This window comes from Taudactylus pleione, unplaced genomic scaffold (assembly GCF_031769625.1).
Source record: "Taudactylus pleione unplaced genomic scaffold, aTauple2 ptg000252l, whole genome shotgun sequence".
In the NCBI taxonomy this organism is placed as follows: Eukaryota; Metazoa; Chordata; class Amphibia; order Anura; family Myobatrachidae; genus Taudactylus; species Taudactylus pleione.
In genome coordinates, this window is record NW_028284654.1 from 2,233,288 (window position 1) to 2,255,531 (window position 22,244).

At 46.7% G+C, this 22,244-nt stretch overlaps 1 protein-coding gene across 2 annotated transcripts; it reads right to left on the minus strand.

Annotated features, from left to right (window-relative positions):
* Positions 1-1,477: 1,477 nt before the first annotated feature.
* On the minus strand, positions 1,478-21,947 carry LOC148515234 (b(0,+)-type amino acid transporter 1-like). Of its 2 annotated transcripts, none has more exons than XM_088480289.1 (7): positions 21,891-21,947; positions 17,714-18,493; positions 17,040-17,173; positions 15,124-15,253; positions 13,474-13,598; positions 12,660-12,747; positions 1,478-2,119 (listed from the first exon to the last, which is right to left on the minus strand). In XM_088480289.1, exons 2-7 carry the CDS (start codon positions 18,461-18,463, stop codon positions 1,889-1,891), a joined length of 1,458 nt encoding a protein of 485 aa, XP_088336415.1. In that variant the 5' UTR covers positions 18,464-18,493; positions 21,891-21,947; the 3' UTR covers positions 1,478-1,888. The 2 variants fall into 2 exon arrangements, with proteins under 2 accessions (XP_088336415.1, XP_088336414.1); XM_088480288.1 differs by having other exon boundaries at positions 17,714-18,496.
* Positions 21,948-22,244: the final 297 nt, after the last annotated feature.

Sequence of the window (22,244 nt, forward strand, 5' to 3'; positions counted from 1 at the left end):
ACTACTGCTACTGAACCCCGCTAAGTTTTTCATTGTGCTCACATCACAACCAACACTGCCATGTGCATATTGTGGTCCCCCTTCTCAGGTAATTACCTTGCCTCAGGCCATGCTCCTCTATCTCCAGGCCACGTGGCTCATCAAGTCTCCTCCGGTCTCCACTGATTGCAGCTTCGCAATGTCGTTACCTCACATCCGTGACGCTGTTGGAAGCCTGCAACGCTGTCAGAAGCTGGCCAGGGTATAGGTAGCACTGGCATGTGGGGACTGGGACTGAGCTGTAAGGAGGCACCATCGGGGAAAAAGTTTGTGCCACAGCATGGGTGCCACTAAGGATTGGGGGCCCCTGTGTGACCACCCTGTCTGCTATGCCTATAATCTGACACAGGCTGTCACACTCCCTGCCACGACTATAGTTCTGCCCCTGTTGGGTGCTAGGAGCAGAGTCGTAACTAGACTTTTTGGTGCCCTGTGCCAGAGAGAGCATTGGTGCCCCCCCCTTCATTTTTTTTTAAATATGGACATAAAATAGTGCCCCTGAAAAAGGGTCATGGCCTCATGGGGAAGGGCCAGGGAAGAGATAGGGGAGGCCAGGAGATGGTGGGGATAAAAGAAGAGGAAGCTACAAGTGAGAATGATAAAGACAGGAAAATGACAGGCCCAAACAGTGCCCCCTGCCCTGCGGTGCCCTGTGGCATGGCACTGGTCGCACCACCCTAGTTACGGCCCTGGCTAGGAGGCTATATAAAAAGTACCTCAGAAGTACAACTTCTCTCCACTTTACACCCAATCCTTTCATTGAATTAACCTGTTAGTTTACTTTATCAATCATGAGAATGAAGGTGCATTGAGGCTATTTTTGCATAAGGCACTTCATTGTTTTATATAAGTAAATGTGATCCTAGTAATGGACTTTTCGGCTGAACTGCAACTGGAAGCAAGGCTGCAACTAGGGGCGGTCGAGCCGGGGCGCAATGCTGAGCAACACAGTCGCTTCCCCAATGTCACCTGTTTACACCTCCAGAGAGAGTTTTGTGCTTCCCAAATGAAGAGTAGTGTTGTCAGCAGAGACGCTGCAACATAAATATTAATGGATCTCTTGTTCTGCCAGGTTTTGGGAGCTTGCCCCATCAGCTAATTACGGTAGTTATAATCCATTGTTCTGTAACTGAGCGTAAAGTGACAATGGGGGAGATGTATCGAGCTTTCAAGAGAGATAAAGGGTGGAGGTTGCCCATAGGAACCAATCAGCTTCTGTCATTTATCTAGCACAGTATGTAAAATGACAATTAGCAGCTGATTGGTTGCTAACTTGCTATGGGTAACTCCTCCAAGGGTTGATACATTTCCCAAATCTTTGGGGGGGGGGGGGGGTACATAATGTCACCATAAATAGCTATACTAATTAAATGCAAATTTCTTAGCATTTTATTAAATTCAATATCAAATGTAAATATAAAACTAATACTATCCCCCATTTAATCTTGTATTTAAATATAAAAATACACAATATTGTACACAGTTCTGATGATTCATTATATAATGGGTCACAAAAATATAACAATTACTTCTGGATAAATCTTTTAGCATTTAACGGTCGGAAAAAGTCAAAGTTACATTACACCTCGCGTCTATATACAGCAGGGGCAGCCATTTTGTGGGCTAGATCAGTACTGGTTCAGGTCACCAAAATGGCCGCGTTCACTGTAGGGAGTGTTCACCTTATTAATGTTAACAGTATTATATGATTCAATTCCACCTGCGGGATACTAGTCACCTGAGGAATGCAGATGAAGGTACGTAACTCACAATGAAATTGTTGCTACCGTAGGTCCTGGGTGTTTCAGATGGAACAAGCACAGTATATCCCAGTGCTCCTGGTTCCATCTCAGCTGTTTTTATCCGTTGGTGCCACTTCCAGCAGGAGCTGCAGATGGAGGGTGATGGATTGGAACCATCTTGGAGACCATTTGTAGCGAACCACAGGAATGTAAACAATAATTCCACTGAGGATAAAGAGGACGACATAGAGATATTCCAGCTGCGGCCTGCCGATGATTGGGGCCAGCACCAGGAACACAGAAGCAATAAGCACAATGATTGGGATAATTATAGGAACCTGGAACAAAACAAAAAAAGATATAACTAGGGGGAAATATATTATAGCACCATTTTCCTGTCTTTTCTCAGCATTTGTCTTGTACTAAAATAAAATGGGCGCCTGGCACTACTCAAGACATATAACCTGCCAAAGTGCCCGCGACTCTTTAAAATCCTTCCAAATTTACATTCTGGGCCTGATTCAGGGATGTAGGCAAGCCTGATGTTTTGTGTACATCTCTGCTCGCACATAGTGCCCCCAAGCTACATATTGATTAACATGCTGAGGCTGTTTGGGGGCTGGAAGGGGACAGTGTCGCCTGCATTCCCAGAAAACGGTTGTGTGTTGGCACCCTGTGCCGGTCATCTCCAGTACTCCCTATCCAGAGCGCCCGAAAATGGAGGCATGGCATAATTAACATAGGCCACACCCCCTACGTGACGTTATTAGGAGGCGTGCCTGCCTACAAATAACATCAGGCTGGGGGGAGCCACACTAGCTGGGCTTCCCCCAGCCCCATTCCCGTCACTGAACAGATGTTGCGCGCATGCGTGCAGAATCCATTCAGAGTCTCCGGGGTTCGGCACCGTCGCACGCTGCTGTTTTGTAGGAGTGCTGAGGCCGGTGTCTGCATCTTGCCAACCAGATTTACTGGCCTCGCAAGCGGAAAGGAGGTGGCCATGGTGCAGACTACAGTATATTAGGGGTGTGCACCGGCCACTTTTCGTGTTTTGTGTTTTGGTTTTGGATCTGGATCTTTCTTCGTGTTTTGGATCTGGATTGGTTTTGCCAAAACCACCCTTCCGTGTTTTGGGTTCTGGGTTTTGTGTTTTGGATCTGTATTTTTTTGAAAAAAAGCATAAAAACAGCTAAAATCACAGAATTTGTAGGTTTTTCTGCTCCTATGCTATTATTAACCTCAATAACCTTAATTTCCACTCATTTCCAGTCTATTCTGAACACCTCACACCTCACAATAGTGTTTTTATGTCCAAAAGGTTGCACCGAGGTAGCTGGATGACTATGCTAAGCGACACGAGTGGGCGGCACAAACACGTGACCCATCTAGGAGTGACACTGCAGTGGCAGGCAGGATGGCAGTTAGAAAAACTAGGCCCCAAACTGTACATAATGCAAAGAAAAAAAGAGGTGCAAGATGGAATTGTCCTTGGGCCCTCCCACCCACCCTTATGTTGTATAAACAGGACATGCACACTTTAACAAATCAATCATTTCAGCGCCAGGGTCTGCCACACAACTGTGGCTGAAATGATTGGTTCGTTTGGGCCCCCACAAAACAAGCTGGCAATTAATGTGTCCCTGCACAAACTGGCTCTACGGAGGCAAGATGTCATCCTCATCCTCCTCATCCACCGATTCCTCACCCTCTTCAGTGTGTACATCCTCATCCTCACAAAGTATTAACTCGTCCCCACTTGAATCCACCACCACAGGTCCCTCTGTACCTTCTGGAGGCTGGTCTCCCTGGAAGAGCTGATAATTCATTTTGATGAACATCATCTTCTCCACATTCTGTGGAAGCAACCTCCTACGCCTTTCGCTGACAAGGTTCCCGGCTGCACTAAACACTCTTTCGGAGTACACACTGGAGGGGGGGCAACTCAGGTAAAATAGAGCCAGTTTGTACAGGGGCCTCCAAATTGCCTCTTTTTCCTGCCAGTACAGGTATGGACTGTCTGACATGCCTACTTGGATGCTGTCACCGATGTAATCCTCCACCATTCTGTCAATGGTGACAGTATCATATGCAGTGACAGTAGACATGTCAGAAATTGTTGCCAGGTCCTTCAGTCCGGACCAGATGTCCAAACTTGGTCCTGCCTGCCCTGCATCACCGCCAGCGGGTTGCTTAGGATACCTAAGTTTTTTCCTGGCAGCCCCAGTTGCGGGAGAAAATGAAGGAGCCGTTGACGTGTCACGTTCCGCTTCAGCTGACAGTGTGTTCACCAGCAGGTCTTTGCACCTCTGCAGGCTTGTGTCGGCCGGAAAGAGAGACACCACATAGGCTTTAAACCTAGGATCGAGCACGGTGGCCAAAATGTAGTGGTCTGATTTCAACAGATTGACCACCCTGGAATCCTGGCAAAGCGAATGAAGGGCTTCATCCACAAGTCCCACATGCCGAGCGGAATCGCTCCGTCTTAGCTCCTCCTTCACTTTCTCCAGCTGCTTCTGCAAAAGCCTGATGAGGGGAATGACCTGACTCAAGCTGGCAGTGTCAGAACTGACTTCACGTGTGGCAAGTTCGAAGGGCTGAAGAACCTTGCACAACACGGAAATCATTCTCCACTGCGCTTGAGTCAGGTGCATACCCCCTCCTTTGCCTATGTCATAGGTGGATGTATAGGCTTGTATGGCCTTTTGCTGCTCCTCCATCCTCTGAAGCATATAGAGGGTTGAGTTCCACCGCGTCACAACCTCTTGCTTCAGGTGATGGCGGGGCAGGTTCAAGAGTGTTTGCTGGCGCTCCAGTCTTCGGCACGTAGTCGCTGAATGGCGAAAGTGGCCAGAAATTTTTCGGGCCACCCAAAGCGTCTCCTGCACGCCCCTGTCGCTTTTCAGAAAATTCTGCACCACCAAGTTTATTGTGTGAGCAAAACATGGGACGTGCTGGAATTTGCCCAGATGTAATGCCCGCACAATATTGGTGGCGTTGTCAGATATCACAAATCCCCAGGAGAGTCTAAGTGGGGTAAGCCACTGGGCGATGATTTCCCTCAGTTTCTCTAAGAGGTTGTCGGCGGTGTGCCTCTTACTGAAACCGGTGATACACAGCGTAGCCTGCCTTGTAACGAGCTGGCGTTTCTGAGATGCTGCTACTGGTGACGCTGCTGCTGTTGCTGCGTAAGGTGATACATCTACCCAGTGGGCTGTCACAGTCATATAGTCCTTAGTCTGCCCTGTTCCACTTGTCCACATGTCCGTGGTTAAGTGGACATTGTGTACAACGGCATTTTTCAGGACACTGAGGACACTTTTTCTGACGTTTCTGTACAGTCTCGGTATCGCCTGCCTAGTGAAGTGGAATCTAGACGGGATTTGGAACCGGGGACACACTACCTCCATCAATTGTCTAAATCCCACTGCACTAATGGCGGATATCGGACGCACGTCTAACACCAACATAGCAGTCAAGGCCTCAGTTATACGTTTTGCTTCAGGATGACTGCTGTCGTACTTCATCCTCCTCGCTAAGGACTGTTGGAGGGTCAATTGTTTAGTAAAAGTAGTGGTGTTCCTACTTCCTCTCTGGGATGATGAACGACTCCCAGCAGCAGCAGCAACAGCAGCAGCGGCAGCAGTAGGCGTAGCAATGCAGGATCCTCCGGAGGAATCCCGGATAGGAGAGTCAGTCATGCCAGTGATATGGCCTGCAGGACTACTTCCGATCCTGACTAAGGAGGAAATTGACGAGGAGGGAGTTGACGGTGTGGTTTGCAGGCGCTTGGATACAACAGGACAACGGGATTTAGGTGTCCCTGGACTGCTTACGGTCTGAGCCAAAGTTTCTGAACTTGACAGTAACTTTTTATGAACGCGCTGCAGGTGCCGTATAAGGGAGGATGTTCCTAGGTGGTTGACGTCCCTACCCCTACTTATTTCACCTTTACATATGGTACATATGGCAAGACAGTTGTTGTCCGGATTTGGATAGAAATATTGCCAGACCAAAGAGGTGGAATGTTTGGTCTTCTGCCCAGGCATGACCGTGATGGGCTTTTTCATCCCACGGACAACAACTGTCTCCCCCGGAGCCTGATTTAAACAAACCACATCACCATCAGAATCCTCCTCGCCAACTTCCTCCTCAGCGCCAGCTACACCAGTATCCTCATCCTGTTGTACTTCAACAGTGACATCTTCAATTTGCATATCAGCAAGTGGACTGTGGGTGCTCCTTTCAGCACTTGCAGGGGGCGTGCAAATGGTGGAAAGAGCCACCTCTTCCCGTCCAGTGCTGGGAAGGTCAGGCATCGCAACCACCACCACACTTGGACTCTCTTTGGGGATTTGTGATATCTTCTTAGAAAGCACAGTTCTTCGCTGTGCTTTTGCCAGCTTAACTCTTTTGATTTTTTTAGTGGGAGGAGTGCTTCCATCGTCATGTGAAGCTGAACCACTAGTCATGAACATACTAGGGATCGACCTTAGCCGTTCCTTGCCACTCCGTGTCGTAAATGGCATATTGGCAAGTTTACGTTTCTCTTCAGCTGATTTAAATGTCTTTTTCAAGGTCATTTTCCTGAACTTTGCCATTTGGGATTGTATGTGCCCTCTACTATGACATTGGGCATCGGCCTTGGCAGACGACGTTGATGGCATGTTATCGTCTATGTCATGACTAGTGGCAGCAGCTTCAGCACTAGGAGGAAGTGGTTCTTGATCTTTCTCTATTTTATTTTTATCGGAGAAAGTTTGGTCCTCCATTTATGTTATATCGATTTGATATATACGTGCGGCTAAACACAGAAAATAAATTTTTTTTTGGTTCGGACTGGAGTGTACTTTGTGGGTTACAGCACCCTTTAACGGTCAAGCCAGCCGGCCCTTTACTTATGACACAGGCGCACTCTTGGCACTACTTTGTTGATGCACGTGCGGCTACTGCGCACACAATTCACAAACACAGAAAATAATTTTTTTTTGGTTTGGACTGGAGTGTACTTTGGGGGTTACAGCACCCTTTAACGGTCAAGCCAGCCGGCCCTTTACTTATGACACAGGCGCACACTTGGCACTACTTTGTTGATGCACGTGCGGCTACTGCGCACACAATTCACAAACACAGAAAATAATTTTTTTTTGGTTTGGACTGGAGTGTACTTTCGGGGGTTACAGCACCCTTTAACGGTCAAGCCAGCCGGCCCTTTACTTATGACACAGGCGCACGCTTGGCACTACTTTGTTGATGCACGTGCGGCTACTGCGCACACAATTCACAAACACAGAAAATAATTTTTTTTTAGGTTTGGACTGGAGTGTACTTTCGGGGGTTACAGCACCCTTAACGGTCAAGCCAGCCGGCCCTTTACTTATGACACAGGCGCACGCTTGGCACTACTTTGTTGATGCACGTGCGGCTACTGCGCACACAATTCACAAACACAGAAAATAATTTTTTTTTTGGTTTGGACTGGAGTGTACTTTCGGGGGTTACAGCACCCTTAACGGTCAAGCCAGCCGGCCCTTTACTTATGACACAGGCGCACGCTTGGCACTACTTTGTTGATGCACGTGCGGCTACTGCGCACACAATTCACAAACACAGAAAATAATTTTTTTTTTGGTTTGGACTGGAGTGTACTTTCGGGAGTTACAGCACCCTTAACGGTCAAGCCAGCCGGCCCTTTACTTATGACACAGGCGCACGCTTGGCACTACTTTGTTGATGCACGTGCGGCTACTGCGCACACAATTCACAAACACAGAAAATAATTTTTTTTTGGTTTGGACTGGAGTGTACTTTCAGGGGTTACAGCACCCTTTAACGGTCAAGCCAGCCGGCCCTTTACTTATGACACAGGCGCACGCTTGGCACTACTTTGTTGATGCACGTGCGGCTACTGCGCACACAATTCACAAACACAGAAAATAATTTTTTTTTGGTTTGGACTGGAGTGTACTTTCGGGGGTTACAGCACCCTTTAACGGTCAAGCCAGCCGGCCCTTTACTTATGACACAGGCGCACTCTTGGCACTACTTTGTTGATGCACGTGCGGCTACTGCGCACACAATTCACAAACACAGAAAATAATTTTTTTTTAGGTTTGGACTGGAGTGTACTTTCGGGGGTTACAGCACCCTTAACGGTCAAGCCAGCCGGCCCTTTACTTATGACACAGGCGCACGCTTGGCACTACTTTGTTGATGCACGTGCGGCTACTGCGCACACAATTCACAAACACAGAAAATAATTTTTTTTGGTTTGGACTGGAGTGTACTTTCGGGGGTTACAGCACCCTTTAACGGTCAAGCCAGCCGGCCCTTTACTTATGACACAGGCGCACGCTTGGCACTACTTTGTTGATGCACGTGCGGCTACTGCGCACACAATTCACAAACACAGAAAATAATTTTTTTTTGGTTTGGACTGGAGTGTACTTTCGGGGGTTACAGCACCCTTTAACGGTCAAGCCAGCCGGCCCTTTACTTATGACACAGGCGCACGCTTGGCACTACTTTGTTGATGCACGTGCGGCTACTGCGCACACAATTCACAAACACAGAAAATAATTTTTTTTTAGGTTTGGACTGGAGTGTACTTTCGGGGGTTACAGCACCCTTAACGGTCAAGCCAGCCGGCCCTTTACTTATGACACAGGCGCACGCTTGGCACTACTTTGTTGATGCACGTGCGGCTACTGCGCACACAATTCACAAACACAGAAAATAATTTTTTTTTAGGTTTGGACTGGAGTGTACTTTCGGGGGTTACAGCACCCTTAACGGTCAAGCCAGCCGGCCCTTTACTTATGACACAGGCGCACGCTTGGCACTACTTTGTTGATGCACGTGCGGCTACTGCGCACACAATTCACAAACACAGAAAATAATTTTTTTTTTGGTTTGGACTGGAGTGTACTTTCGGGGGTTACAGCACCCTTAACGGTCAAGCCAGCCGGCCCTTTACTTATGACACAGGCGCACGCTTGGCACTACTTTGTTGATGCACGTGCGGCTACTGCGCACACAATTCACAAACACAGAAAATAATTTTTTTTTTGGTTTGGACTGGAGTGTACTTTCGGGAGTTACAGCACCCTTAACGGTCAAGCCAGCCGGCCCTTTACTTATGACACAGGCGCACGCTTGGCACTACTTTGTTGATGCACGTGCGGCTACTGCGCACACAATTCACAAACACAGAAAATAATTTTTTTTTGGTTTGGACTGGAGTGTACTTTCAGGGGTTACAGCACCCTTTAACGGTCAAGCCAGCCGGCCCTTTACTTATGACACAGGCGCACGCTTGGCACTACTTTGTTGATGCACGTGCGGCTACTGCGCACACAATTCACAAACACAGAAAATAATTTTTTTTTGGTTTGGACTGGAGTGTACTTTCGGGGGTTACAGCACCCTTTAACGGTCAAGCCAGCCGGCCCTTTACTTATGACACAGGCGCACTCTTGGCACTACTTTGTTGATGCACGTGCGGCTACTGCGCACACAATTCACAAACACAGAAAATAATTTTTTTTTAGGTTTGGACTGGAGTGTACTTTCGGGGGTTACAGCACCCTTAACGGTCAAGCCAGCCGGCCCTTTACTTATGACACAGGCGCACGCTTGGCACTACTTTGTTGATGCACGTGCGGCTACTGCGCACACAATTCACAAACACAGAAAATAATTTTTTTTTGGTTTGGACTGGAGTGTACTTTCGGGGGTTACAGCACCCTTTAACGGTCAAGCCAGCCGGCCCTTTACTTATGACACAGGCGCACGCTTGGCACTACTTTGTTGATGCACGTGCGGCTACTGCGCACACAATTCACAAACACAGAAAATAATTTTTTTTTGGTTTGGACTGGAGTGTACTTTCGGGGGTTACAGCACCCTTTAACGGTCAAGCCAGCCGGCCCTTTACTTATGACACAGGCGCACGCTTGGCACTACTTTGTTGATGCACGTGCGGCTACTGCGCACACAATTCACAAACACAGAAAATAATTTTTTTTTAGGTTTGGACTGGAGTGTACTTTCGGGGGTTACAGCACCCTTAACGGTCAAGCCAGCCGGCCCTTTACTTATGACACAGGCGCACGCTTGGCACTACTTTGTTGATGCACGTGCGGCTACTGCGCACACAATTCACAAACACAGAAAATAATTTTTTTTTTGGTTTGGACTGGAGTGTACTTTCGGGGGTTACAGCACCCTTAACGGTCAAGCCAGCCGGCCCTTTACTTATGACACAGGCGCACGCTTGGCACTACTTTGTTGATGCACGTGCGGCTACTGCGCACACAATTCACAAACACAGAAAATATATTATTTTTTTAGCACTTGGGGGGAGCACCCCTGATGGACAGAGCACCCCCTGGACAACACTACAGCACCCCTTTAGGACTGGGACACTGCACAGGACTTTGGAACTGACTGCACAACACAGTCCAGCCAGCCCCTATGGACTTTGAAGTAGTGGACACAGCCCCTATTAACAACAGCAGCACAGCACAACACAGCCAGCCCCTATGGACTTTGAAGTAGTGGACAACAGCAGCACTACACTACACTACACTACACAGCACTAACTCCCACCCTCCCTCTTCACTGTCCACAGCCGAGTGAGAAAATGGCGCCGACGCGGGTACCTTATATAGGATCCAAAACCCGCGAGACTCGGAAGGCGGGATGATGACGTTTTGCCTCGATGTCAGATCCGAGTCAGGCGGGAAAAGTCGAGCCTGACTCGGATCGGACTCGGATCGGGGGGGCTCGGGGGGGTTCGGATTTCAGAAATCCGAACCCGCTCACCCCTACAGTATATTGGTGTTTTTTACATAACTTAGATATTTAGGGGGGTATTTATCAAAGCTTGGAGAGAGATAAAGTGGAGGGAGATAAAGGGGTCTATTTACTAAGCCTTGGAAGGAGATAAAGTGGACAGAGATAAAGTACCAGCCAACCAGCTCTTAACTGCCATTTTTTAAACACAGCCTGTGACATGGCAGTTAGGAGCTGATTGGCTGGTACTTTATCTTCGTTCACTTTATCTCCATCCAAGGCTTAAGTACATAGACCCCAAAGAACCAACCAATCAGCTCCAGTCATTTTACAGACTGTTTTTGCAAATGTCAGTTAAAAGCTGATTGGTTGTTACTTTGGGCTCTATTTTCTACAATCCGCACTTTGAATTCAGGCACAATATCACAGGGATTTACTAAAAATCCCTTGCAGGGACAGAGCTTGCGATAAAGCCTTTTCCCTGCGAATCCCCTCCGCACATTTATCACGGTATTTCCGCAAAAAATACCGTTACAAGTGCCCGCGCATGCGCCGACCAGCTGCCACTAAGCCACGCCCCCATGATTGCAATCTCCCCCGTGACCTCCCCCTCTCCCTTAATTACACTTACCTCCGGTGATCGGGGCTCCGGTGATGTCCTCCCTCCGGTCAGCTGATCTCCCATCCTGCACTGGGACCCGGTCAGCTGACCGGGTCCCAGTGCAGGATGGGAGACCAGCTGACCGGAGGGAGGACATCACCGGAGCCACGATCTCTGGTCCATGGACTCAGGTAAGTTTTTTTTTTTTTCACTATATATATATTTCTTTTTTTAGCAATGATCAGCTTGTGATCTGTTTAGACCACACAGCAGATCACTGGGACCGGCTCTGGGCTCTGCTCTGCATGTTAGAGTGGAGCAGGAGTCTGGTAACTGGGGGAGACCCTGGATAACGCCACCTCCAGGTGGTGTTATTATCACAGGGCTTCCCCCGGTATTTTTTCACAATTTATTTTTAGTAACTACCAGATAGATCGCATTTCCCATTACAATCATGGGAAATGCGATCTGATTACTAAAAATATGTGATAATTAGGGGTTGGAGTAGAATTTTACGAATTCTACTCCAATTGCCCTTTAGTAACTTTAGGTGATACTAAAATAATGTGAAAAGGGTGTGAAAACACCCTTTTTCACTTTATTTTAGTAAAAATAATAGAGGGCCTGATTCAGAGCCATTTGTAAGCGGCCGCTCGTTCGCTTCGAGCGATGTTCGCACATCTGCGCATGCGTATGGGTCGTAATGCGCATGCTCCAACCAGTCAGTGCGGTCGGTAATCGTGTGTTCGCAAAATAGCGAGTGCCTGTTAATTTGAGTGAAAGGATGAGGCGTTTGTGGGTGGTAACAGGGGAAGGTGCTTGAAAATGGGGAGTGGAGATCCGAACGCAGGCGTGCAAAACGGTCAAAACGGGCGTTTTAAGGGTGTGCATATTTAACAAAGCAGCGTCATCGGCCACGTCACTTGGTTGTCTCTTAGCCTGAACTGTTCGCATGATTACGGTAGGAAAATCCAGCCACAAGCACTGCGAGCAGTTCAGACGCCTTTCGATGTACTCGATTAATCTAATAAATAGCGGAGATGATGTATGATGTGAGCGGCCAGGGGGCGTCTTTACAAAATAGCGAGCGCATGTTTCGTTTGCTCGCTCAGACATAGAGGCGTCAACAGACCGCAAAGAGAGAGCGCTCAATTTAAATATCCGGCCCCTTTTTCTGAACGAGCGAGTGCAAATAGCGTCCGGCTCTGAATCAGGCCCAGAGCCCTTTATCTTTCTCCGAGCTTTGATAAATCTCCCCTAAGTTCTAATGACAATTTTCTTATTTCCCTTGAGGTAAGTAAAACCTGGTCTCCTGTTTTTCATGAAACCATCAGAATGTCAAAAACTATTCCAACGGTTGTACTGCGTATATTTCAAAGCCCGTTCATAGTTTAGGATGCAGGAACTGAGGATGTACTGTAATAGGTTGTATTCACCCGTTTCCTGTTAGTGGATACAAGTAATGAGAACACTTTGTTACTTACCTTATATGGTCTGGGAATATCTGGCTTTTTAATTTTTATGTATAAGAGACCAGAAATTGTTATACCATAGAACAACCAGGCTGTGAAGCTGAATGAGACAAGAAAATAGCAGATAATTACAGCTTACAAATAATGAACAAATAGGCATAAAATATAGATATATATTCAGCAGACCGGAGGCAAATACACACTCTGCTGGCAGAGCGGTGACCTGGTGCTGAGATTCTGTCCCTCATTCAGAGGCGGTCGCTCTCGCTCTAAATGAGGGCGGCCGCTTGCTTTTTTTGCTTTTTCCAGTGCGTCCTCCTGGTCGCTAGCTAAGCTGTGGGTTACCATCCACAGCTTAGCGACCGACCAGGCTTGCAACCAGACCCTAAGGTTGGGTCTCGGCACTCGTAAGCCCCAGGGAGCTTCCTGCTCTGATCGAGCAGGAAGCTCCGCACTGACATCACTGCTGATGTCAGTGCGGCCGCCCACAAAACGGTAGTGAAACCCCCCCGCCCTGCCTAAAAAACGGGCCGAGCTGTCGATCACCATCGACAGCCATCCCTTTTGTAGTGAGCTCCGGAGCGAGAGCGTTTCTCTCGCTCCGGGGTTTGCGCACGCGCAGTGCGGCCGCTGCGCATGCGCGGGACCACAACATCGACCCGGGTTCCGAGCGTGCAGCGCTTGCGACCAGGTCGGAATGAAGTCCACTGTCCTCCCTGAGCTCACCTTATTAATCCTTGCAATTTGTGTAACACAGGAAGGAAGAGGTTCTGGGGGGCCGGGAGCCGATAATATACAGTATATACAGAGTATACACAGTACCTACCTGAAGAAGTTTACAATGCTGCTGAAATCTGCAGGTATTATCATTATGATGGAGATGGCGGATGTGAAGATGAGGGCAGGAGATGGTGTCAGACGATTCACGTGAGCCATTGATAGAGCATCTGGCTGCAAAATAACAATCATTATATACCTTAACTGTACAATCTACATATCTGCCAACTATAATATGAGTGAGAAATAGATAGATAGATAGATAGATAGATAGATAGATAGATAGATAGATAGATAGATAGATAGATGGATGGATACAGTGCTATTATTCAGCAGGAACGGTTTTCCTGAACCTCTCATTATAACTATGACATAATCAGGAATGGCATTACTGAACCTGTCCTGGAGAAAATGTATTTGCAGCTGCAGTCTGGGGGACACCTTACAGTGGGATCTGTGGGGACAAGACCAGCCCAGCTGCTGCCTTCTGATTGGTTGCCAGCCATCATGACAATCAGATGGACATCTGAAGCCCGTTCAAGTCACTGTGGGGGCGTGTCCAAATCTCTCCAAAATGCTGGGCTGCCCCCAGGTTCCCCCTAACACTGAATAGATGTTGTGCGCATGCACACGACATCTATTCACCCCCTACTGACATCTGTGTGCCCCCACACAACCAGCCATCAGATGGGGCCCCAGAAAGCTGCATTCGATGGCTGGCAACCATCAAATGTCCGCTATTCCATGGAAAAAGTACTTCAGTCGAATCGGAAACATTGGTTGCTAACCATCGGCTTCCGGTGTCCATCCCAGAGGGCAGTAGGTTGACTGAGTAATGGAACTGTTCTGCAAGAGACAAGTCAGAGTGTCTTCTTGCGAGACTACCGTTGAGTGCACAGTGGACCCTGGGAAAAAAAGTCGCTATTGCTGATAGAAGTAAGAGCCACGGGAACATGACCTAATACCCCACCACCACTCTACTTTTTGCTGAGTCTTGTACCATAAGAAGTTTTATTTCAAACACCCTTTTGAGTGCCTTCTTTTCTAACTACTATATATATTCCCCCGGACCTGGCCTTCCTGAGCCTATTCTTCAAAAAAAAAAAAAAGCACTGGATAGATTGATATGATATATGATATGAGATAGATAGATACTAATACTTAATTATAATGCATACCTACTTGCCCTCTGGCCATTGTGGTGGGGGTGGATGGTCCCATTTCACATGGTAGTAGGTTTCATGCAGGAGGGGGACTAGCTCTCCTAGGGATCTGTATGGACTTCCCTAAATTGGAAGGTCTACGGATGTTCCAGAAGGGCAGGCAGGTGCGGGATAGATATGCGTTATATAGATATGAGAGCGGGGGGACATTTGGGGTAATAATTATTACTTGTGTCACTTCTGTGTGTTTGACTGTTCTTATAACACTGGCTGAGGTGCACCTAGAAATGTGCGTTTTCTTAAAAGTAAAACTCGAAGGTGCAAAATCCATCCTATTGAAAGTAAAAGACAAGAAGCAATCTCCACCACCTCAGAGGATACGGATAATATGAGACCCCCAGTGAGGAGAGAAATAGTGTGCCCTACAGGAAAACAGGGACTGCTCCTCTAAACGGCCTTCTTCATCCCTTTAGTTCATACTGTAGTTATCGCCTATTGTTATAAATAGGCCCCCATGGGCAGAGACAGATGCTTACCAAGTGCCCCTCTCGGGCTGCCACATAGCACACACGCCCTCCGCTGAAGAAGGTCCCATTTGCCGACCCAAAAGTGGAAAGAGCGACACCCAGAGAGATTATCCACGTCCAGCTCCCCAGCACTTTCAATCTACAGTAATTAGATGGAGAATGATTGATACTTTGTAGATTGTAAAGGAAAGGCTTGTCTGGCTGCCCAGATAGTGATACCTTAGGCTGGTGAACAAAACAACATCTTCCCTTAATTACACCCAGCTATAAGTGTCATGATGGAGGGAATATGTGATATGATTGATGCGGTGCTGCTGTCAGCATTTATCAAGCAGTGTGTCCCTGTCTGAACTGAGGCTAGAATATCATTTGCTCAATGTGATTCTGACATCGGGAATAAAATTGGCATCTATGACCATTGTCTAAGATTTTGTACACGTATCCATCCCGGGTGAGACCCCTTTCAGACTGGCGGCCCTACCCGGCTTATTGTCGGCTCATTGACATCCCGCCATCATGTGCTGTGAACGGGACCTGGGTCACATCGACCCAGGTTACATGTTCACACTGCATCGTTACCAGGGTTGAAATGCCGGCTCGACCCGGGTTATTTCAAACTGGCCCTTTCACACCGCACAGGAACCCGGGTTGCTGAGCGTTCACATGCAATAACCCGGGTTATTGCTGGCAGTGTGAAAGGGTATTAAATCCATGAAAAATATTATAAAATAACATTCCTTGTCACCCCACAATTTGGAATATTTTAAGTTTGCTATTTATCAATCCTAAAATTTGGTTTGCTCCCACTCACCAACAATCTAATGATCCAGTGAACATACATCGATCCAGGGTTTTGCTATGTGTGAAAGTGAATGACCCGAGGCGAAGTCCTGGGTCCACGACCCCTCTCTGTACCAGGGTCAGGGACATTGCTGGGTTATATCTGAAAGCATGTTGAAAACAATCCAGGCACTGCTGCAGTTCTGGGTGGCGCTGGCCCCACCCCTTATGCTCTACGTAATTACGTCATATGCAAAATGGGGCGGGGCTGGCACAGGGCGCTCAGAGCTCTTGTTATGGCTATGCCATAATATATTTTGGTGCACTTACACCCCCCTCCTTCCAACCCCTGTCCCATCCCCCTTAGTGCAGGGAGTTGTAAGTGCGAAATGCATTTCAGTTGGAATAACTACAGATGCATACATTTTTTTTGCGAGCATGCGCAGTTGAAAAAGATTCATTTTGAGGAGAAAAAATACAAACGATGTTTGCATTCAGCTCATTGCTGGCCCCTTTGTGCTTTAGGCAAATAAGAAAAAAAAGAAATTATGGCCCTGATTCAGAGCCGGACGCTCTGACCAGAGCGCTCGCTCTGAATCAGGGCCCACCTCCATTAATGTGGAGCGTCCTCCTGGACGCTCGTATAGCTGTGGGTCACCACCCACAGCATATACGAGCGTGCAGGATGATGGTCGCGATGGTCTTGACCATCGCGACCATCGAAACTGCGAGCAAAAGCCTGCGGTTGGGTTTTTCAACCGCAAGGCCAGGAGTGATTTTGACTCTATCAGAGCCAAAATCACTCCCACTGACATCACTAGTGATGTCAGTGGGGCCGGCTTCAGACGGTAGGCGTTCCCTTGGGAACGCCTACGTCTGGCAGGCACGCCCCCGGCACGCCCACCAAAGGGGGCGTGCTGTCAGTCACCATCGACAGCACGCCCCCTTTGATGAGACACTCCGAGCGAAGGAAAGTCCTTCGCTCGTCGGGTCCTGCGCATGCACACGACGGAGCTCCCTCCGTCGTGCGCATGCGCAGTGGGGACCATCAACCCACTTGCGAGCGGACAGCCGCTCGCGAGTGGGTCTGAATGAGGGCCTATGATCATAACATTTCAAAATATACATATTAATCAGAAACTGACCCCCAGCTGATAGCTACAGCATCTGAAGAGAGCATCTCCTGCGGCGTCATTGCTGCAAAATAGCTGACATTAACTAGGAGATAGATGCAGGTGACAAGTGGGATCGCGATCATCACAGCTCGAGGAAGGTTCACCTGTAATAATGCAGAATAACACACAGTAATGTCTACTAAATAAAGATACAATGATAAATAATGAGACTAAGGGGTTAATTAATAATGTATGGCTTAGCATTTTTGAGTGCTAAAGTCAAAGGGGGGGGGTATCACGGCGCTATGGGGCATTATAAACAGATCGGGATCGACAGTGGATTTTTCAAAACAAACTTTAGTCAATGTTATATTTTTAGGCTTAGAACCTGCTGTGGCTCTGCAGCGGTTCCCATTGATTTGCAAAACCAACACTTAGTAAATTCACCCCAAAGCCTCTTTATTACATATAAAGCTGGCTGCAAATTTATTTTTGAACCTACTCGAAGAACTGAAACACATGGAGAGAATAAGAGAAGATAATGAGAATAGCCTTCAGAAAACGACAAGTGGTTCCGCACAGTTGTCTGTATATTCAGAGTAATATTGAGAATTGCACCCAGCGTACATATCAAAATTCATGGCGCCATGTAGTTGGGCAGTGGTGGTAAGGGACATCGTCATCGTCATTGAATGCTCACTAACCTCAGGGTTCTTCAGTTCCTCTGTGACGTAGTTCAGGTTGTTCCACCCATCATAGGACCACAGTCCTTGATAAAAGGCCACTCCTATCGGGCCAAAATCAGTGGCTGTATTTTCAAAGGCATTCTGTAAGACCTGAGTGTTTCCCTTGACCAAAAGGACCATGCCACCCACTATTATGGCCAACAGCACGATCAGCTTAGCAGCTGTAAAGAAGTTCATGATAAAAGCAGAAAGCCTGACATTGAGGCAATTAATGATGCCCAGGACAAGGATGCAGGCTGCGGCTGTGCACTTCACCACTACTTGCGGCGATGGACAGTCTTGATAGAAAGAAGCCACCACATATTCTGCGAAGCTCAGAGAGACTCCAGCGATGCCGGCGGGTCTCACCACAATGACAGAGGTATAAGCCAGGAGGAAGGCAGGCAAAGAGCCAATGTTTCTTAAAATATATATGTATTCCCCTCCAGATTCCTTAATAACCGTTCCAAGTTCAGCGTAAGAAAGGGCCCCCAGCATAGCCAGAAGGCCGCAGGCAGCCCATATTAGCAGACTGGCCCCTGGGCTGCCCATGTAGTACAGCACCCACTGAGGAGACATGAAGATCCCAGAACCAATCATTGTGCCGGCAATCAACGATACGGCACTAATTAGCCCAAGCTGACGTTTCAGATGGATTTTCTCTGTCTCTACTTCCATTTTCCCATCACCGGGAGGCGTGGGATCTGCGCTCACCCGTTCCTTCATCATGGAATGTACGACGGGTTCACACCTCAGGTCCTGCTGAATAAGAACATATTGCAGCATCAATCTTTGACAGTGATCTAGAGACGAGTTAATCATTAAAGTGCTTTGTGCAAAGAACAAAGTTTGTTTTACATAATTAAAGTTAATGATCTATACAAAAAAATAAAATGAAATGCTGATTATGTTAATGGTGGGTGAGGTTAGAGGGAACATGAACACTGCAGTCAAATATGTGATCTCATTTTATTTTATTTCGCAGAACGGCATCCGGTGATTCCCCCCCATGCTTCAGTGAAACTATGGGGGGGAGGGAGGTGTTTCAAGCCTTCTAAAGAGGACAATTGGAGAAGTTGCCATAGCAACCAATCAGCTCCTTCCTATCATTTATCTAGTACATGCTCTAAATTATATGTAGAATCTGATTGGTTGCTATGGGCAATTTCTCCACTTGTCATCTTTAGAAGCTTTGATACATCTCCTCTTATAAGTACCAACAAGCCCTGCAAGCTGAAGGCGGGCTTAGCATACTGAGGGGTCTATTTACTAAGCAGTGTTAGGAGACAGAGTGAAAAGTGATAAGGTGACAGCCAATCAGCTCCCAACTGTCATCTCACAGGCTGTGTTTGAAAAATGACAGTTGGGAGCTGATTGGCTGGCACCTTATCACTTTCTTATCACTTTTCACTCTGTCTCCTAACACTGCTTAGTAAATAGACCCCTGAGAGCTGTAGAGTCACTGATTACCCAAACCTGAACTATTCTACTATATTGTGCCTTCTATTATTGCATTATGCTTTATTCTTAACTCACCTGTACAGATTGTCACAATTAGTTTATCTGCTGGAAGGTTCTGCGGCAGCACAATAACAACACACTGCTTCCGGTGTACAGTATGTCATGTGTCATTGTGTTCATGGACGGGTACTTTAGACCTCAGCTACAATGCCAGCTTGTTGTCTCAGGGCTCGGGTTGTAGTATCCAAGCAAGTTTGTGTGTGTACATGTAAATACTGTATTACTGTGTAACTGAGTGGAGTTTATTTACAGGTAAGCACTACTGGTAAGTTTCAGAAATATGGTTGCAAAAGTTTTTAGGGGCGGATCTATTAATTATTGGGACTTGGTCTACATAATTAGGATTCCTTATCGTGGCACTAAGAAATGAAGTATTGCTGGGATGTAACGTTGCAGGGGCTGGGGCTCTGATAGGGTCCATCCTTGCGATGTGTAAGAAGTAATATGATCGCTAATGATGCAATTACTTACGGGTTCACAACCTGGCCATTGCTCCGCGGATTTGTGGTCACCAGATTGCGTGTGTGCAAGTAGCCATTACTGGGGAGGGATCCTACAGATCCAGAGCTGTAGCTAGCCTTTTTGGTGCCCCGTGCCAGAGAGAGCATTGGCACCCCCTCCCATTTTTTAAATAGGGACCTGAAAAAGGGCCATGGCCTCATGGGGAAGGACCAGGGAAGAGATAGGGGAGGCCAGGAGATGCTGGGGATAAGAGTAGAGGAAGCTACAAATGAGAATGATCAGCAGGAAACTTGACAGGCCCAAACAGCGCCCCCTGTCCTGCTGTGTCCTGTGCCATGGCACTGGTCGCACTACCCTAGTTACGGCCCTGTACAGATCCCTCTCCTGGAAACCTTTGCAAACTATACCCATAGGCCACAATGGCTAACGCCATTTGAAGACCAATGGCAATCTCCACAATGCTTTAAGTTTGGCGTTTTAACATCCCATAGAGACCTATGGGTCTGCTTATGCATTTGGAAACGGGGCATCGCAGCAGACATCTCCCTGTACATACATCCTGGTTATGCTTAGGGGTAAATTTACTAAAGTGGGAGTTTTTAGAGGTGAGTTTTAGAAGAGATGTTGCCTATAGCAACCAATCAGATTCTACTTAACATTTAACTAGCACCTTCTAGAAGATAATAGCTAGAATCTGATTGGTTGCTATGTGCAACATCTCTTCTAAAATTCACTTCTAAAAACCCTCACTTTAGTAAATTTACCCCTTAATGTTTGTGGGTAACCCCTGAAAACTGACATTTTCGGTCAATATACTGCAAATAGTTTTTGATAAATATAGGGGGACTTATCTAGCTTGGAGAGAGATAAGGTGGAGAGAGATAAAGGGGTCTATTTACTAAGCAGTGTTAGGAGTCAGAGTGAAAAGTGATAAGGTGCCAGCCAATCAGCTCCTAACTGTCATCTAACAGGCTGTGTTTGAAAAATGACAGTTGGGAGCTGATTGGCTGGCACTTTATCACTTTTCACTCTGTATCTAACACTGCTTAGTAAATAGACCCCAAAGTACCAACCAAGTAGTCCCTAACTGTAATTTTTCAAACAAAGCCTGCAAAATGACAGGAGCCGATTTGTTGGTACTTTATCTCTCTCCAATTTTTGACAAATCTCCCTCTTTGTCCATTAGGAAGTAGTTAGAGATATTTGTGATACATCATACTATAAGCATCCGTTTCTGTTACTAAACACTTCAGTTAAACCCAAAAACCTCTACTCAACGTCTTGCAACAATAGAGTACTTTATAATGTACTTTATAGGTTACATTCCGCAAACAAGCATATGGCAGGAAGAATCAGTAAGCTAGACCACTCTTGCATACAGAGATTTATTTAATATGAAATTAGTAATCAAATTAACTATTGTGAACAAGTCTGCCATCTAGTGGGTGTACATCAAAATTAAATGAACCTGGTTGTATTTTTTTTTTTATCCAGACCAAGCTTTGGAATTTGGGAGGTTAATTTGAAATTGGCTATGGCAGGCTGGGTATTTGCATCTCTAGAACAGAGGTTCTCAAACTCGGTCCTCAGGACCCCACACAGTTCACATTTTGCAGGTCACCCAGTAGGTGCACAGGTGTAGTCATTACTCCCTGATACACTTTAAAAGTTCCACCGATGGAGCTAATTATTTCACTTGTGATTCTGTGAAGAGACCTGGAAAACCTGCACTGTTTGGGGTCCTGAGGGCCGAGTTTGAGAACCACTGCTCTAGAACACAGGTTCTCAAACTCGGTCCTCAGGACCCCAAACAGTGCAGGTTTTCCAGGTTTCCTCACAGAATCGCAAGTGAAATAATTAGCTCCACCTATGAATGTTTTAAAATGTGTCAGTGAGTAATGACTACACCTGTGCACCTGCCAGGAGACCTGGAAAACGTGAACCGTGTGGTGGTCCTGAGGACTGAGTTTGAGAACCACTGCTCTAGAAAATCAGACAGACTGAATTGGCATTAGATGGTGCAAAATGTACAACAGCAATAAGTATCAAGTATAAAAACAAACAAGAAGACAGTTGTTTTCTGTGCTTTTGACTTAAAGTTTCTGCAAATATTATGGTGTCTTGTTTAAGGTGATGATACAGACGGTATGGAGCGGGTGCAATTTGGAGTTACCTCTCTGAAATATCTTTCTTTTGGTTCCTTTGTTTAGCAGCAATTACCAAATTAGACCACACCCCAGCAAGGCAAGGGTTCTTCCCCCAGACACAATAAATGCACAACAAGGCTAGCATGCACAAGAATGTAATATTTAATTTAACTGACCCCAGCTGAGAACTGGAATGGGGCAGCAAGGTGGTTGCAATAAATGAAAGGAGATTTACACGTACATTACGTTCAAAATTACTGGTAGCTTTAATCACTAATGTAGAAAATAAGAATCTTAAATAGTTATGGCCTTTCTACCACCAGTACAAGGTAGTAAGAAACCTATAACCCTATTAAACATGTCACAAAATATTACTATAA